This window comes from Salvelinus sp. IW2-2015, linkage group LG27 (assembly GCF_002910315.2).
Source record: "Salvelinus sp. IW2-2015 linkage group LG27, ASM291031v2, whole genome shotgun sequence".
Lineage (NCBI taxonomy): Eukaryota > Metazoa > Chordata > Actinopteri > Salmoniformes > Salmonidae > Salvelinus > Salvelinus sp. IW2-2015.
The window spans coordinates 11,942,203-11,959,603 of NC_036867.1; the positions used below are offsets into that span (position 1 = coordinate 11,942,203).

A 17,401-nucleotide genomic window follows, 5' to 3' on the forward strand; every position below is an offset into this window, starting at 1 on the left:
TTCAACTGTAATTGCTAATGTGTAGTCACTTGTGATGACACAAGCTCAGGGACACAGTACAAATATGTTGAAAATATGAAATACTTTGACATATTTCATATTCAACAAAGCTATATGAACTAGGCTTGAAATTACTTATATGCTTTCTAAATATAGTATAGTCAAAATTTTTAACTAAGATTTCACCTTAACTGTAAAATATATATTTGTGTGTTTAGTGTTAGAGAAAATGTGCATACTTTTTAAAGGTCTCTCTTGATCAAAATGTCTGCCTCCATCACTGTGAACGTCTCACAGAGCTCTAGCTTGGCTTCCTGAACTCGTTAGGAACTCACCTTTAATCTCATTGGTGTTTTTTTGTTTAAAATCTGAATGATTTTTTGATGAATGGCTATTTATAAAAATAAATAAAAAACTTGTACCCCTTTTTCTCCAAATTTCATGGTTTCCAATTGGTAGTTAGTCTTGTCTCGTCGCTGCAACTCCCGTACAGACTTGTGAGTCGAAGGTCGAGAGCCAATGCATCCACCGAAACACGACCCAACCAAGCCGCACTGCTTCTTGACACAATGCCCGCTTAACTCGGAAGCCAGCCACACCAATGTGTCAGAGGAAACGCTGTACACCTGGTGACCGTGTCAGCGTGCATACGCCTGGCCCGCCACAGGAGTCACTAGAGTGATATGGGACAAGGACATCCCTGCCGGCCAAACCCTCCCCTAACCCGGACGACGCTGGACCAATTGTGCTCATCCCCATGGGTTTCCCGGTCGCGGCCGGCTGCCACAGTGCCTGGATTCAAACCAGGATCTCTAGCAACTGCGATGCAGTGCCTTAGACCACTGCCCCACTCGGGAGGCTATAAATCAATCTCAGAATGTGCTACAGTGGTATATGAAGTAAGGATTGCAGGCTTGTGCTTTGTCAGTGGCTATGACGTAGGGTTTAGGCAGGAGTTGATGGACAGTCGGAAGGGCGAATGAAATGGTAGGGGGGACATCCCAGCTTCAAGTGGTTTCAGATTTCATAACCTACAGATTTCATAACCTTTTCATAGTCACACAGGCTCAGAAAATATACTACTGTGTCCGTGGGAACCAGGGCTATTGCTCAAGCCATTCCAATCTACGGTGTTCACAGAAATCGATTTGAAAATAAGTGACAATGTCCTGTACCAGAACCCCCTAAACAGGACGTTAGATCTAAGAGAAATGTAGCATAATATAATATTCACTCCCATAATACTACTGTCCCCTTTGGGTTAACGGCACTCAGAGAATTTCCTCCCCATAAATAGACACCACGCACTGGGCTCTCTGTGCAGGGCTTAGCATCCAGCTCTGCCATGGACAGAGGGAAGAGAAGTCATCATTTTTGGCTGGATTTCTGTATAAGCACTTTGTAACTGCTGCTGCTGATGTAAAAAGGGCTTTATAAATACATTTGATTGATGTGATCGTTCACTCAGTACTGTTTTGAACATTAAGGTTTTCATGCACTGTCCCTCAGGTTAGCTCAAACTCCAGTCCATTTCTCATGGATCACTGACCAGCGGTGGACTGTTGACAGTAGGTGAAGAGTATTGGCTGTGGGCTTGAAAGTGTGTTTGTGTGTGCGTAGGAAAAGGGCTGAGTAGTAGTGGCCCAGATGGAAAGAACTGCGGAGTGAAAGTGAAGGATGAGCCAAGTAGTGTGGAACGAAAGAGTGATAGAAAAGAGAAAGAGGACAGAGAGCTTTAAGGACCAGAGGACGAGAGCCTCTGTGGTGCCAGCCTGCCAGGGCCCCTCGTTCCACCTACCCATATTCCTGCCCGGCTCAGTGATCTGCACAGCAAACCAACGCCACCCGTCAGGGTCCAGAGCCCAGCAGACGATAACGCTATGCCAGACCACACCACCCTACAACCACAGTCACATCCTGTTATTCACTTCCACTGGTTCTCTCATCTGGAGTAAGGAACTGAACCGACTCCAGCCCCTAGTGTGATGCTAAATTCCACGCATAGCTAGATGGCTAGGCCACAGCTTGCCAAAGCCACACAAACATCTTTTGACATTTAGGAATGTGTCGGAGCACTGTTGAAGCTTGAGGTTATTCTCAGTAAATAAAACGAGCAATACACAGCAATTAGTGTTAGAAATGTATTTGTGATCTGGAAGGTGGTTGGTTATACCTCAGCAAGATTGCAATTGCAATTCTAAGGGGGGGGGGGTTAACTTAACCAAATAGGGTAATTTGACTTTTAATACATTTTCAGAGTTTTTTGATTTACTGTGTTTAAATAAAGCTTGAAAAAGTCTGATTTTATGTGTTTTCATTTCAGGCTGTAAGGCAACAAAAGATGAACATTTTGAAAGGGGGTGGTGACTTTCTTATAACCACTGTACGAGAGGGATACCGAGGTAGAGGCAGCTAGTGAACAGCAGCAGCGTTAGGCAGTTACCCCTGGCTTATGACTACTATCAGGCAGTGTTTGTGAGAGGAGGCAGTTATGTGGGTGAGAGGCAGCCCTCAGGTGGCAGAGGGACAAGCAGGTGGCAGCGCAAACGTGACTGTGACTTTCCTCCTATCCGTTCCTGCTCCCGTCGTCTTTTTTCACTGCTCTTCTCTTGCCCTCTGCCTTTCTGTGGTGCATTCACACAGCGACCGTAGCCATGACAGCTCCAGCCTCTGTTTCTCTTTTGCACATCTTTACTCCTCTTTCTCCCCTCTCCTTCTCTCCTCTTGTCTGCCTCTAACCTGTCGGCTGGCAGTTTTCCAGGGATATCACTGCTCTGGTAAGAAGGGAAACTTACTAACTCCTTGTTTTTCTTTCTTGTATGTCATTTCTTCCCATGTGTGAATGTGGTTTCAGACCTTTTTTTAAGCTGGTATCAACAGTGTAATGATTGTCAATAAGTGTAATGTTTTTGTGCCTTCCCTTAGCTAAGACCGTGTCATCTCTACCTAATTTTGTATTGTCTCCATAGAACCTTGTGCCTTTTTTAATTGTTATACTGTATTTCTAAGTGTGTTTTTGAGCTGGGGTTCTCAAAGTGGGGTCTGTGGCCAGATGTCAAAATATAAAAGCAATATTTAATTTGTATTAATGATTATTACTAACAACAGATTAAACACATTTTGGCTAATTGATCTGTGGAATAAGTTTAGAGGGTGTAATATTATTTACCTGCAATTTATGGTCTTAACCCTGGGCAACATGGGCCTAGGAGGCTCACAGGGATATTGCTATCAACAGTACTATCAACCAATTTTTTTTTCTTCAACTCAATACTTTTTGTATTCCCCCTAGTTATTTTGTTTACATAGATGCGCTGTCATTTTAACTCTAAAACTGCAAAGTTCTCACTCTGCCTCATGGAAAAATAACAACTAAAAAGAACAACTAAAAAACTCTCTTCCACGTGACAAAGTCTGTAGAATTGCAATTAGCTTAAACTGCAACGTGTTCTCTTCGATGCCAAGAGGCAGGCCTTTAAAATGTTCTTCCCAGGGCCCGAGACTTGGTTCGTCCGGCCATGCGCTGCCGAAGTCATAGTAAAACTCCTTGTGTGCTATTTTTATCTCACTCGAGTTGTGCTCTGATTATGGGGGGGGTATTTTCTATTACAAAAGGGGTCTCCGAACACACAGTTGGAGAACCCCTGTTTTAGAGCATGCTAAATATTGACAGGGAAGGGGTTGTCGTTTCCCCATTCAAATTCCTATGTCTCCCGCTCACTGCTCACATCAGAGAGAGAGAAGCTTGTAAGTTAAGCTCTGAGTCAGTAATAAAATAAAATATGCCATTTATCAGACACTTTTATCCAAAGCAACTTAGTCATGCATGCATACATTTTAAGTATGAGTGGTCCCAGGAATCAAACCCACTATCCTGGCGTAGCAAGCGCCAAAGCGCCTTGATCTACCAGCTGAGCTACAGATGACCAGTACATTTTTTTGACAACATCACTTGACTTATGCAAATCTAGAGTTAGGGGCGGGGGCAGCAGACATGCTGGAGTCACTGTATAAACGTAACCTGACACCACAGATAGAGCACTCATCGATTTTTAAAGTCCAGCTCTTGCTTTCCCTTCAGTGAATTCTCACACTACAAGGATGGGGAGATACATTAAATACCTGAGTCAATACACATCTCTGAACTGAGGACTTTTAGTAGATTGTAATCCAGCTCTTACCAGGCTTTATTCTGGGTCCTGGCGTCGGGCTTGCTTTTTATCCTTTCACTCTCCCCTTTTTCGCTCTCTCCTGGACACATCTGTTGTTTTTTCCAGCGCTTTCCATTGGAAGAGGTCATCTGACCCAAACACACACTCCCAGTGTCTCTTCAGGATTCAGACTCCGCCGGGGTGGGGAAGGGCTGGTTGTCGACTTTGGCCAAGAGCAATACTGTGTTATCTTTTAGTCAAATGTATTTGATGGTTTTTATAACATGTACATACAGTATGTGTGTTCAATTTTTTAATCTGTCATTTACTGTGTACTGAAATGTATCATCCTTACAAAATAATTTTGAGGAGTATATGGGTCATGTTTCTCTTTGTCATTCATCATATGCTTTTTTTTCTGTTCATTGTGCTGTAGCGTAGCTGTTTCTTTATGGGCATAGCGGAAAACTTAAGCAGTACCCAGAGGATCGCTTCAGTTTGATGCAATGGCACACTACAAAGGTTTTATGTGACCTATTTTTGTCCTATACAGTTGAAGAGACATAATGTCCCATAATCTCTTGCAGGCCTATTCCCAAGATGCATACCTCAAAGGGAACGAGGCATACAGCGGAAACGCCCTACACATCCCGGAGCCTCCTCCCATATGCTACCCGAGGATAGAGCCTAAAGCCCCAGGGATGGCCCAGGCCTTGGACCTATCCCCCTCCACAGAGGCCTCCCGGAGCGGCAGACCGGCCCAGGCAGGGGCAGGGAGACAGGGTACCTCCACAGCAGGCCACACAGACATGGGCTACCGGTTGGAGATCCCTGTCCCCCCTTCTCCTCCTCCGCAGTCCCCTAAAACCCAGACGGTGGTTTGTGTGTGCAACGAGAGTGTGAGGACAGTGGTGGTGCCGCCTGACCCAGTAGCGGATCGGGGGCCCCGTTGTGTGTCTCGGGCTGGACCCAGCCATAGGACCGACGAGAACCGTTTCGGAAGTCCCCTGGGCTTCTCAACCAGGCCTAGAATCCTCGTGACCCCTGGCCCCCCTGGAGGGTCACAGCTACAATATACCCCCATCCCCACCCGGCCCACAGAGTCCTCAGTCTTCTCCCCCACTGGCTCTAGGCCTTCCCCAATCTACCCCGACAAACACCACCTCACCCCTTCCCCGCGAACCACAGTGGCCGACACCTTACCCTCCCCCACCACGCCCAACCACTACATCCCCTCACCCTCCTCCCCTGCCACGTCCACCTCCCCTCACCAGAACATCGACTGGCGCAACTACACCACCTACAAGGACTACATCGACGCCAAGCGGCTGCACACCTATGGCTGCCGCACCATCCAGGAGCGTCTAGACAGCCTGCGGGCGGCAGCCAACCCCAACGCCGCTTACGCACTGCAGCCTGGCCCTCCCAGTGCCAGCGCCTCCTCCCAAGGCCTGGGGGGGTCCCAGATTAGACCCAGGAGCACGTCCCACGATCGAGGATCCTACCAGGGGGCCACTGTGGCTCCACTGCGCAGTGCCTCCCAGGAGAGGCTAGGTGGGGGAGGGCCTGAGAGGACAGCCATGCCCAGGGACTGGCCCCGGAGTGCCTCCCAGGATACCCTACCCTCCTCAGCCCTCATGGGAGTGGCCAAGCCCCGGGCACGCTCCTGCGACTACCTGGGCCGGCAGGGCGAGCCAGCGGCAATGGTATCTACAGAGAGGGGAGTGGGAGGGTACAGCAGGGCAGAGCTGGAGGATAGCCTGCTACTATACAGGGGTGAGGAGGCCAGAGCCAGCAGACACGGGGCAGTGCTGAAACAACTACCCCAGCCTCACAGGACCAGCCTTACAGGCATGCCCATCGCTGCCCCTATGTTCACTAAAGGTACGACGGAGCCATTGCTCCCCTCTAGGACAGACAGCCTTGCACAGACAGCCCTCAGTAGGCCCTCGCGGTTGCCTGTTAAAAACTCCACCTCGGATCCATCGCCACTCTCCTTACCTTCTACCCGGGGCCCCGGTAACAGCAGTGCTATGGACCTGCTCAAAGACCAAAGAGCCGTGGTAGTGGGTAACCACCTGGGTTACTCTTCCTCGCCCCTGCAGCAGCTACAGCTCCGGGGGCGGGCAGACAGCCTGAGGGAGGAGAGCGGGAGGGATGTGGGCCTGGGTGCCAGGTCCTCCTCCTGCTCCGGCCCCTCCAAAGTCCCTGTTCAGAGACAGCAGGCCATCTCCTCCTCTACCTCCACTTCCTCCTCCACTGTTAACAGTACTGTGACCCTCAGGTCAAAGGTCCCCGCCCTGGTGCGGACTAGCGGGAGGCCGTTGGAGGGCGTAGAAGGGCCGGATGCCACAGTGGTGGTCCTGAGAAGGGATAAGAACTCGGGACCCCAGCCCATCCGCCACCCCTCCTACATCCTGGCTGTAAACGACACCGACTTGGAGACTCCAATGGAGGTGGGGACTCTAGCAGCTAAGAGGGGATCGGGGGGCTGGCTATCCAACGACGTTCAGCGAGACGTGACCATGAGAAGGCTGGGAGAGCAGCACAAGGCCTCGTGCGCCAGCAACCTGGACGACTCGCTCGACTCCATCCCCTTCATCGGTAAGGAACACGTTTCTGTTCTCACTCTCTCGACTCCTTTATTACCATAGCAACTCCTTACATAGAGAGAAAGTCCTGGGAAGGGGTGTGTGTCAAGCATCAACTTTAATTAGGTAACACATTTATAACACACTGTAACTCTTAGTATCAGGAGTTCCTGTTGCTCTGGTTTCGGCTTGCTTGAGGAGAGTGAGGTAGAATGTGTTTTGTGTGGGCGTGTGTAGACTGATTCGCTTAATGTGCCTGGTAGAGCATGTAATATCTCTTGGGTGGGGAGGTTATACAAGGGTTTTGATGTTATCAGTTTCTGCCCCCAAGTCTTAGCAGGTGGAAATTGTCATGCAGTAAAAGTCCTAATGCTCAGACTAGCTGCTGTCAGAGATGTCCTCAACATCACTCAAGCAGGTTCATGTTTGTCATGAATCTTGCCCTGGAGGCAGAACTGAGCATTTTGTTCTAGATAGGCCAGCTGCAAAGTCCAAATTTGGCTATAATATTTAGAAAAAATTGATGAAAACAACAATGAGCTTTTTTGTCCCTAAGGTTAGGGTTAGGCATTAGGGTTAGCAGTGTGGTTAGGGTTAAGTTAAAAATAATATAGAATGACTTTGTGGCTGTGCCAGTTAGTGACTACTCTGCAGAACTGCCTCCATGCCAAAAGATGCCAACCTGCATCTCTCAATGTCAACATAGCTAATATGGTGAGTTGTCAGTTATCGCTCTAGTGCAACTTCTTTACGCTGTAAAAATGGTTTCCTTGGTGCTATACATAGATGTAGTTGGGCTATAATAGCTTTTGGTGGCAGGGGTTAATTGGCTGTTTGAACAGAGCTGGATTTGTTGTTGAGGTATGTCGTAATGCTTGGTCAGGGCAGGACAAGTATATCTGAAATGGCGAAATTGAATAACGTGCATTCCATTTTTATTTTGATATTATTAGTATTGATACATTACCATTTCATTTTGCAGATATGTTGAAGGTGTCAGTCAGCTAGGTATATCCCCGTGTTAAGTTCTATGCCTTAACAAAACATCTAACAAAAGAAGAGAGTACATTCATCGTTGCCAGTATGCGGCTATACACCAATAGCAACAAATACCCTGTCTTCATTTTAAAAAGTAGCCGTTACTCAGTTCAACAATTACCATTCAAACCAACTGTCCAACATCTGCTGTGCATTGTATGTCTGGCAGATTAGTAATTCTGTACTGAGAACAAGATAGAACATGGTTCAGTACAAGCAAATGTCCCGTTCCTGCTTGTGTTTTCCTAGAGCAAATGTGTTTGAAATGCATTGCGCTGATGTTAGGAGTCTCTTAAGCGTTCGCGATTAGGACTGCACTTTTCAGCTGTCAGATCGGAATGGAACTCTTAATTTATCTGTTGTTTTTTTGGTAGACTTATTATCATGTATTTGATGGTGTTGTTTTTTTAAGCTAGATTTGATGTGCTCTGGGTTTACGTGCCAATAGTTTGAATAGTTTCATTGACATGACATGAGCCATCATCCACCAATCACGGCACCTTTTACTCAGACACCAGTGGCCTGGAGTCCACATGGGTTAATAATATCATCTTACACACACACACCCCTTTACATACTCTCTCCCACACACACCTACACACAATCAAACACTCACAGCGCCTCATAAGCTTCAGTCTGCCTCATGCATAAATCAGCAGCCTACCTGTGTAGTGGTCGCATGCTATATTTAAGCAACAAGGCCCGTGGGGGTGTGGTATATGGTCAATATACCACGGCGAAAGGCTGTTCTTATGCACAACGCAATGCAGAGTGCCTGGATACAGCCCTTAGCCGTGGTATATTGGCCATGTACCACAAACCCCCGAGGTGCCTTGTTGCTATTATAAACTGGTTACCAACGTAATTATAGCAGTAAAAAGAAATGTTTTGTCATGTCATACCCGTGGTCTGATATACCATGGCTTTGAGCCAATCAGCCTTCAAGGCTCGAACCACCCAGTTTATAATGTATAGTATTAGCTGAGCAACAATGTTTGCGCCATCACTCACAGCTGTAATGCTCTGTTTTGGGTAGTCTTACATTTCGACAGCTGTTCCATTTTAAACTTGATGGCTTGAACTGACAACGCGAGGCGTTTCAAGTACATGTGTCGAACAACGCTGTTTGTTGCTGTTTTCACAAACACATGAAATAAGGAACATCTGTCCCGATTTGGCAGCCGTATCATGGGAACGATCTGTGAGGTTATGTTGGGGAATTTCACTGTAACAATCTTTGCAGCCGAAGAAACAGGTCAGATGTTTCATGTTAATGTGCGCTATTAAATGTGAAATGTTTTGCTTCGGCACACATAGGAATGTAAGCTTTCGCATTACTCAGGTCTATGTTTTATTTTCCTTCTAATAAAATATTTGGCTGACATATTGGCTGATTGTACTCTGGTTTGGGTTGAACCAGTTAACAAAGAGTTATACAAGAATATTATACGGATGATAAAGATACATCTGTGAAGCACTTTGTTTTTGACGGCAGGTAGCCTAGGGGTTAAGAGCATTGGGCCAGTAACGAAAAGGTCTCTGGTTCGAATCCCCGCACCAACTAAGTGAAAAAATCTGTCTGTGCCCTTAACCCTATATCTGCCTGGATAAGAACGTCTGCTAAATTATGTAAATGTACAAATGCATTATAATTAAATGCTTTTGGTAGTGATACATTTCTGTGTGCCCTGCTAGTATTCATGGCACTCTCCTTATCATTGCCAGACACTTCCATCCTGTACCTTGCGTCACCTGCTGCCTGGGACAGTTTGGCAAAGGCAGGGTTACTCACTGTACTCGGTAACGTTATGACTTGCCTGGGTGTAGCCTGCACCTTGGTTATATCTGCTTACCTGATCAGACTGACAACGGTGACGAAACGGCAGCTCACTTTCCCTTCCTGTGTGTTTGTTGATTGTGGCAGGTGTGGACTGGGTTATCTCTAGTGGCCATGCTGGCTCCATGAATAAGCCTGGCTGTCTCTGAATGTGTCATGTTCTCTCATAACCAGACTTTGTGTGTTTAGTTGTGTATGCCTATATTTCATCATCATGCCATTTGTGTTTTATTGCAGTCTGTAAATTAGCCTCAAACAGAGATAGCATAGACTGGTTCGGAATGAGTTTCACTCAGTCCTGAGCGCTGATGCTTGACTGTCTTTGTGCCACAGTAGACTTAATTAGAGTGATGTTAAGTATCAGACAGCCTACTTTTACCGGGATTTATAATTTATCTATTTTCATTCAATGTTTTTTGGGGAGTAGAACAGGAATAATGTCTACCCTTGTTTTAACTTTGGTTTTCCTCACTTCGTTTCCAGATGAGCCGTCCAGTCCAAGTATTGATCATGACACCAGTCACATTCCCGCTTCAGCTGTGATATCTGTTACTCCAATCGTCACCACCATCCCACCCAGCCCTACCTCTCCATCTCCTCTTATTCGACGACAGCGGTCACATGACCACGGTAAGGTTACACCCTTTTTTAACTAACTGTGCAGGTACTGGCAGCAACGAAATGCACGCTTTAAGAATAGTGTGTTAGAATGAGTTGATGGCTGAATTTGAATACTTGATCCACAAACAAGCTTGGGACACTTACAGCCTTGAGCTAGGACATTCCTATTAAAAGTTTGTTCTTTGGCTTATTTCTTGTTTGATAATCATTTGGCTTTTATTTTTAAAGATTCTCTTCGACTCACAACTATTGAATCGGATTCTGGTACCAAAACGGAGCGGTCCAAATCCTATGATGAGGGTCTGGATAACTACAGGGAAGGGTGAGTGTAATTTGGTCTAAAACGGTGGGCCAGTGCAATGTTATGTATAGTCTACACCCCCTTTGTAACACTGTAACATTGTGAAGAAAATAAAGGGGGATTCAAATAGATTTTTTTTTTTAAATGTAATAGTCAATGATCTACACAAAACACTCTGTCAGTGCAAGAAGAATTCTAACATTTTGTAAAGATGAATGAAAAATAAAACCCTAATATACCATGATTAGATAAGTATTCAACCACCTGAGTCAATACATGTTAGAATCACCTTTGGCAGCGAATACAGCTGTGAGTCTTCTTGGGTAACTCTCATAAGAGCTTTGCACACCTGTATTGTGCAATATTTGCCCGTTTATTATTTTCAAAATTCTTCTGTCGAGGTGTTGGGAATCATGACTAGACAGTTATATTCAAGTCTTGCTGTAGAATTTCAAGCAGATTTAAGTCAAAATTGTAACTTGGCCACTCAGGAACATTCACTGTCTTGGTAAGCAACTCCAGTGTTGATTTGGCTTTGTGTTGTAGGTTATTGTCTTGCTGAAAGGTGAATTCCTCTCGCAGTGTCTGGTGTAAAACAGACTGAAGCAGGTTGTCCTCTAGGATTTTGCCTGTGCTAAGCTCCATCCCGTTTCTTTTCGTCTTGAAAACTCCCCAGTCTTTGCCTATATCAAGCATACCCATACCATGATGCAGCCACCACAATGCTTGAAAATAAGGAGGCATGTGTTGTGTTGGATTTGCCCCAAACATAAGGCTTTGCATTTAGGCCAAAAAGTGTATTCCTTTGCCAAGTCACTACAATGTTGATGATCCATCCTCAGTTTTCTCCCAACACAGCCTTTGAACTCTGTAGCTGTTTTAAAATCACCAATGGCTTCATAGTGACATCCCTAAGCAGTTTCATTCCTGTCCTGCAGCTCAGTTAAGAAGGTCTGCATCTTTGATGTGTCTGGGTGGTTTAATACATAATCCACAGCATAATTATTAACTTGACCATGCTTAAAGATATATTCAATCTATGATTTGTTATTGTTACCCATCTACCAATCACTGCCCTTCTTTATGAGGCTTTCGAAAAGCTCCCTGGTCTTTGTAGTGGAATCTGTGCTTGAAGTAGTACTTGACTGAGGGACCTTACAGATGTATGTATGAGGGACAGAGGAATGTTTCATGAGCTGAAATAAAATATCCCAGAAATCTTCCATATGCTCACAAAGTTTATTTCTCTTCAATTTTGGCAACACATTTGTTTACATCCATGTTAGTGAGCATTTCTCCTTTTCCAAGATAACCTGACAGGTGTGGCATATCAAGAAGCTGATTAAACAGCATGATCATTACACAGGTGTACCTTGTGCTGGAGACAGTAAAAGGCCACTCTTAAATGTGCAGTTTTGTCACACAACACAATGCCACAGATGTCTCAAAATTTGAGTGAGCATGCAATTGGCATGCTGACTGCAGGAATGTTCACCAGAGCTGTTGCCCGAGAATTTAATGTTAATTTCTCCACTATAAGCCGCATCTGTCGTTACAGAGAATTTGGTAGTACATCCAACTGGCCTCACAACCGTAGACCATGTGTATGGGGTTGTGTGGGCGAGCGGTTTGCTTATGTCAACGTTGTGAACAGAGTGCCCCATGGTGGCGGTGGGGTTATGGTATTGGCGGGCATAAGCTGTGGACAATGAACACAATTTAATTTTATTGATGGCAATTTGAATGCACAGAGATACCGTGATGAGATCCTGAGGCCTTTGTCGTACCATTCATCCACCGCCTCACCTCATGTTTCAGCATGATAATACACGGCCCCATGTCGCAAGGATCTGTACACAATTCCTGGAAGCTGAAAATGGCCTGCATACTCACCACATATGTCACCCATTGAGCATCCGGGATGCTCTGGATCGACGTGTACGACAGCGTGTTCCAGTTCCCCCCCAATATCCAGAAACTTCGCACAGCCAATGAAAAGGAGTGGGACTACATTCCACAGGCCACAATCAACAGCCTGATCAAGTCTATGTGAAGGAGATGTCGCGCTGCATGAGGCAAATGGTGGTCACACCAGATACTGACTGGTTTTCTGATCCACGCCCCTACCTTTCTTTTAAGGTATTTGTGACCAACCGATGCATATCTGTATTTTCAGTCATGTGAAATCCATAGATTAGGGCCTAATGAATTTATTTCAATTGACTGATTTCCTTATATGAACTGTAACTCAGTAAAATCTTTCAAATATAACTTATGTGATTTGTTAAGCCGAAATGTACTTCTGAACAAACGTAGGCTTGCCTAAACAAAGGGGGTGAATAGTTATGCAACGACTATATTTTAGTTATAAAAAATGAAATAATTTGGAGAAAGAAATTGTCATTTTCTTTTCACTACGACGCTATGGAGTATTTTGTGTAGGTCAATGACAAAAAATAGCAATTAAATATATTTCAATCCCACTTTGAACGCAATAAAATGTGAAGGGGGTGTATAATTTCTATAGGCACTGTACATTTTAGTCATTTTCGTTAGACTAACTTGTGATTTAATCTTTCTATTTTCATATTTCTATGTTCCTTGTAGGAGGCAAATACCTGGTCTAAAGGGCCTTAGGAAGGTGAGTCCAACCTCAACACAGTAATATCAATATTAGGTTACATTTGGATAGTCCAGATTTTCCATTAGTATGACCTTCTGTAGAGCATCTACAATCAACAACTGCTTGCTAAGGATACACTTGGGTTAAGGGTTAGGGTTGGAGCTAGGGTTAGTAGATAGTTAGTTGAAATGTTACTGATAGTACATCTGTAGATGCTCTACAGACTATCCAGATAAAGTATTACCCAATATCAGCCCACATAACAACAAACTGTAATAGGGAGTATGGACAAACCCTCTGGTCACTTTCCACAGAAATTATGTGCCTACTGGCTATCAGACTCGACTGCATCATTATAGTTTGTTTTACCTGCATATCCTACCCAGAGGTTCACAGCCTGAAGATAAGAGTCACTCCTCTGAACCGCTAGCATTGATGTTAGTCAGTAGCGGTTGTAAAATGGATAATGAGTGAGACTATAAAACCAAATGAGGTCTAAAGACCCAGCCTGGATGCCAACCTTGCTATTTCTGTCTGTCTGCTCACTGGAATGGAGCATAATGTCTGATTCTGGGGCCGTATAATAAGTCAGGCAAGGGTCATCCAATCAGCGAACTGTTCATTGGAGGGACTCCACATGATCCGTCCTCATTATCCAGCTTGCTGACTGGCCCCAGAGGCAGACTGACTGGCCCCAGAGGCAGACTGACTGGCCCCAGAGGCAGACTGACTGGCCCCAGAGGCAGACTGACTGGCCAGAGGCCAGACTGACTGGCCCCAGAGGCAGACTGACTGGCCCCAGAGGCAGACTGACTGGCCCCAGAGGCAGACTGACTGGCCCCAGAGGCAGACTGACTGGCAGCTTACGAAGCCAAGCACTGTACACCATGTTGCAGTATTGTGTATGTATGAGATTGTAGAGGTAACTCGTGTGTTTGTTATGTTAAAGGCGACGGTGGACAGGTCTTCAGAAGATTCCGGATCCAGGAGAGATTCCTCATCAGATATCTTCAGTGATGCTTCCAAGGAGGGCATGCTCCACTTCCGACAGATCAACACGGACAAGAGCAAGGTGTGTGTACAGTGCTATCCACACTCCACGCACAAAGGGGGTCAAGGCAGTCAGTTATATCACCTGTGACATGGTTTAGAAAGAGTGGTGGATAATCCTGTTCCTCTGGTAGATATTTAGTACAGTAATGTTGGTTTCTGTGTGCATTGCACTTGTCAGACCAGTTTGGCTTTGACCTAAATGTGTTTGAGATTCCTGACTCTGTCATGTCTGCCTTGATGAAATGACTCCCCCCTCTAGTGGGTTACACTGGACATGATGGCAGCTCATACTTTCTTGGAGAACCATTTTAGATGAGATGCATCAAGGATGTGGAGATACTTAATGTGCAATGCCAGTGTCAAATTATAAGAGAGGACGATGTCTTTCTCAGTGCCTGTCTACCTCACTGCTGTTTTATGTGTCTGACATATATTTCTCATACTTGTCATTAAGTAATATCATTGTTTGTGCCTCTCCTCTCTCTCTGCAGCGTGTTGGTGGGGGAATGCGCCCCTGGAAACAGATGTACGCAGTGCTGCGAGGCCCCTTCCTCTGCCTATATAAGGACAAAAGGGAGGGACAGGCTCATGCCAACTCCCAGGTGGAGGATGAGCCCCAGCCAATCAGCATCAAAGCCTGTCTGATTGACATCTCCTACAGCGACACGAAACGCAAGAACGTGCTGCGGCTGACCACGTCGGACTGTGAGTACCTGTTCCAGGCAGAGGACAGAGAAGATATGCTGGCCTGGATCAGAGTCATACAAGAGAACAGCAACCTGGACGAGGAGGTGAGACACACACACACACACACACCATACAGGAGATTAATTCCTATCAAGTTCTCCAGGATTGACAGAAATTTGTGGCAAAGTGAAATCAAACCCTTTCTGTGTTGGTAGAAAACACAAGGTCAACCTCATGGATGGCCAATACTTCATTAATTACACAAATGTAGATCAAGTATACTTTGTCACTAACCGTCCCTTGATAAGAATCAGCTAACAGTGATTGGCTACAGGTCCTAGGTCACATAATACACACACATGACCCCTCCCTGGTCTACCTTAAAATAGGCTAACTTTACCACAGGACATACCTCCCCTCTATTAGAAACCGAAGGTCTTCTTTCCCCTCCATTTAAGACCACTATGGTACTATTGTATATTTCTTTGGATTTACCTATTGCTAACTGATAGCAGTGGGTTATGCAAAGGGGAGGGGAGTCATATTGCATCTGATGAGTTAACATTGTCTGCTGTCTTTTTCTTCTGCCTTTTTTCTTGTTTTAGAACGCAGCCTTTACCAGCCGTGACCTCATCAGCCGAAAGATCAAGGAGTACAACACCTTGATGAGGTAAGCAGGGCGGACCACAGAGAGAGAGGAAGTCTCTGCAGTACAGAGGGAGATTGAGACCTGTGTGGACGGCTCCTATTGGACGTCAGACATCAAAACGTTTTGTGTGTGTTTGTGTATGACCCAGCCCGACAGGCAGTAAGAACGAACCGTCGCCCAAACCGTCACGCCAGTCGCTGAGCATCAGACAGACGCTACTGGGAGGGAAGGGGGAGACCAAATCTCTAAGTCCACACTTACCCAAAGCAGAGCAGGAGAGGAAAAACATGCACAAAGGTAAGAGCCAGAGGATTAAAATGTTCGCTTGGCTCTCAACTCATTTACTTGAGTATTGTGAATGTCTGATTTGATTTTGAGAATGGCTTTGAATATTCCATTGCTTTTTGCTCCATATATACTGTACAGTGTGTGTGTGTCTGTTGGTGCTCGTGTGAGACTCTCCTCATGTTTCGTGTGTTAACCCTTCAGACGACACCAGTCCACCCAAGGACAAGGGGACGTGGAGGAAAGGTATCCCAGGGCTGATGAGGAAGCCCTTTGAGAGGAAGCCTTCTCCAGGCATCACTTTCGGGGTGAGGCTGGACGACTGCCCCCCAGCTGTCACCAACAGGGTGAGATTCAACTCACACCTACACTACGTATTCTCTCCATCTCCTCTTTTTGTTGATTGTTTCATTCATGTTTATTGGAATGGTTCATAAGAAAGTTCCTTCTCAACACTGTCACACACCTTTCTGAAAGTGCTGCAATGATAATTGATGAGTCCATGTTGTGTGTGTGTGTGTGGCATAGTTTGTTCCCCTCATCGTGGAGGTGTGCTGTAACCTAGTGGAGGAGAGAGGGCTGGAGTACACAGGGATCTACAGAGTCCCAGGGAACAACGCAGCCATCTCCAACATGCAGGAGGAGCTCAACAACAAAGGCATGAACGACATCGACATCCAGGATGACGTGAGTGACTCAACCCAGCACATGCCACTTTCACTCCCTCTCTCCAGTTGTCTTTGGCCCATCCTCTTTCTTTATGTAGGCTCTCTCTCTTTGTCACTCCTCTCTTCCCTCAGCTTTTCCATGGTCTTTTCTTATCTCGTCTAAAGTCACTTTCTTTTTTTTACCTGCCTTTAACAGAAATGGAGGGATCTGAATGTGATCAGCAGTTTACTTAAATCCTTTTTCCGGAAACTTCCAGAGCCTCTGTTCACCAACGGTAAGAATATTCAAGGAGTCCCACCAATAGCCTATTAGGAACAGCCTTCCATTAAGGGAGTGTTTCCAAAACTTGGTCCTGGGGACCCCAAGTGGTGCACGTTTAGTTACACAGCTGATTCAAATAATGAACTCATCAAGCTTTGATTATTTGAATCAGCTGTGTAGTGCACCCCTTGGGGTCCCCAGGACCGATTAAGGGGTCACTATGCCACCTAGTGACTGAGTGTGAAACCTACACTTAATTACATTCTGTTTAGTGTTCACTTTCATAACACCAAGACCCTTTGTAGTCTTCTGTAAAAACCAATGTCCGTTTCATTTGTGCCCTGTAGAGAAGTATGCGGACTTCATAGAGGCCAACAGGACAGTGGACCCAGTGGAAAGACTGAAATTGTTGAAGAAGATGGTGGGTTCATGTGACATTCATTGTGAACTTAACTGACATTATTGCATGGTGACTTATACTCAACCTACTTCTCACTGCAGCTTCACGAGTTGCCAGATCATCACTATGAGACCCTCAAGTTCCTCTCGGCTCATCTGAAAACAGTGGCTGACAACTCTGATAAAAATAAGGTATTGTAAATTTCCATCTTGAATAGTGGCTGGCAGTCCTCACT

The 17,401-nt window shown here is 45.5% G+C and overlaps 1 protein-coding gene across 4 annotated transcripts in view; it reads left to right on the top strand.

The window, feature by feature from the left end:
• arhgap21a (Rho GTPase activating protein 21a) overlaps nucleotides 1-17,401 on the top strand; it is a 99,135-nt gene that overhangs the window by 75,301 nt on the left and 6,433 nt on the right. For 2 of the 4 annotated variants that reach the window (XM_023972273.2, XM_023972275.2), the window contains exons 8-21: nucleotides 2,754-2,777; nucleotides 4,739-6,755; nucleotides 10,101-10,247; nucleotides 10,467-10,560; nucleotides 13,147-13,180; nucleotides 14,112-14,234; nucleotides 14,707-15,006; nucleotides 15,508-15,572; nucleotides 15,700-15,848; nucleotides 16,041-16,183; nucleotides 16,365-16,523; nucleotides 16,701-16,779; nucleotides 17,114-17,187; nucleotides 17,268-17,357. In XM_023972273.2, the coding sequence (XP_023828041.1) occupies nucleotides 2,754-2,777; nucleotides 4,739-6,755; nucleotides 10,101-10,247; nucleotides 10,467-10,560; nucleotides 13,147-13,180; nucleotides 14,112-14,234; nucleotides 14,707-15,006; nucleotides 15,508-15,572; nucleotides 15,700-15,848; nucleotides 16,041-16,183; nucleotides 16,365-16,523; nucleotides 16,701-16,779; nucleotides 17,114-17,187; nucleotides 17,268-17,357 (3,498 nt within the window). The remainder of the gene's footprint in view (nucleotides 1-2,753; nucleotides 2,778-4,738; nucleotides 6,756-10,100; nucleotides 10,248-10,466; nucleotides 10,561-13,146; nucleotides 13,181-14,111; nucleotides 14,235-14,706; nucleotides 15,007-15,507; nucleotides 15,573-15,699; nucleotides 15,849-16,040; nucleotides 16,184-16,364; nucleotides 16,524-16,700; nucleotides 16,780-17,113; nucleotides 17,188-17,267; nucleotides 17,358-17,401) is intronic. The other 2 variants (XM_023972274.2, XM_070435389.1) reach the window with 1 other exon arrangement.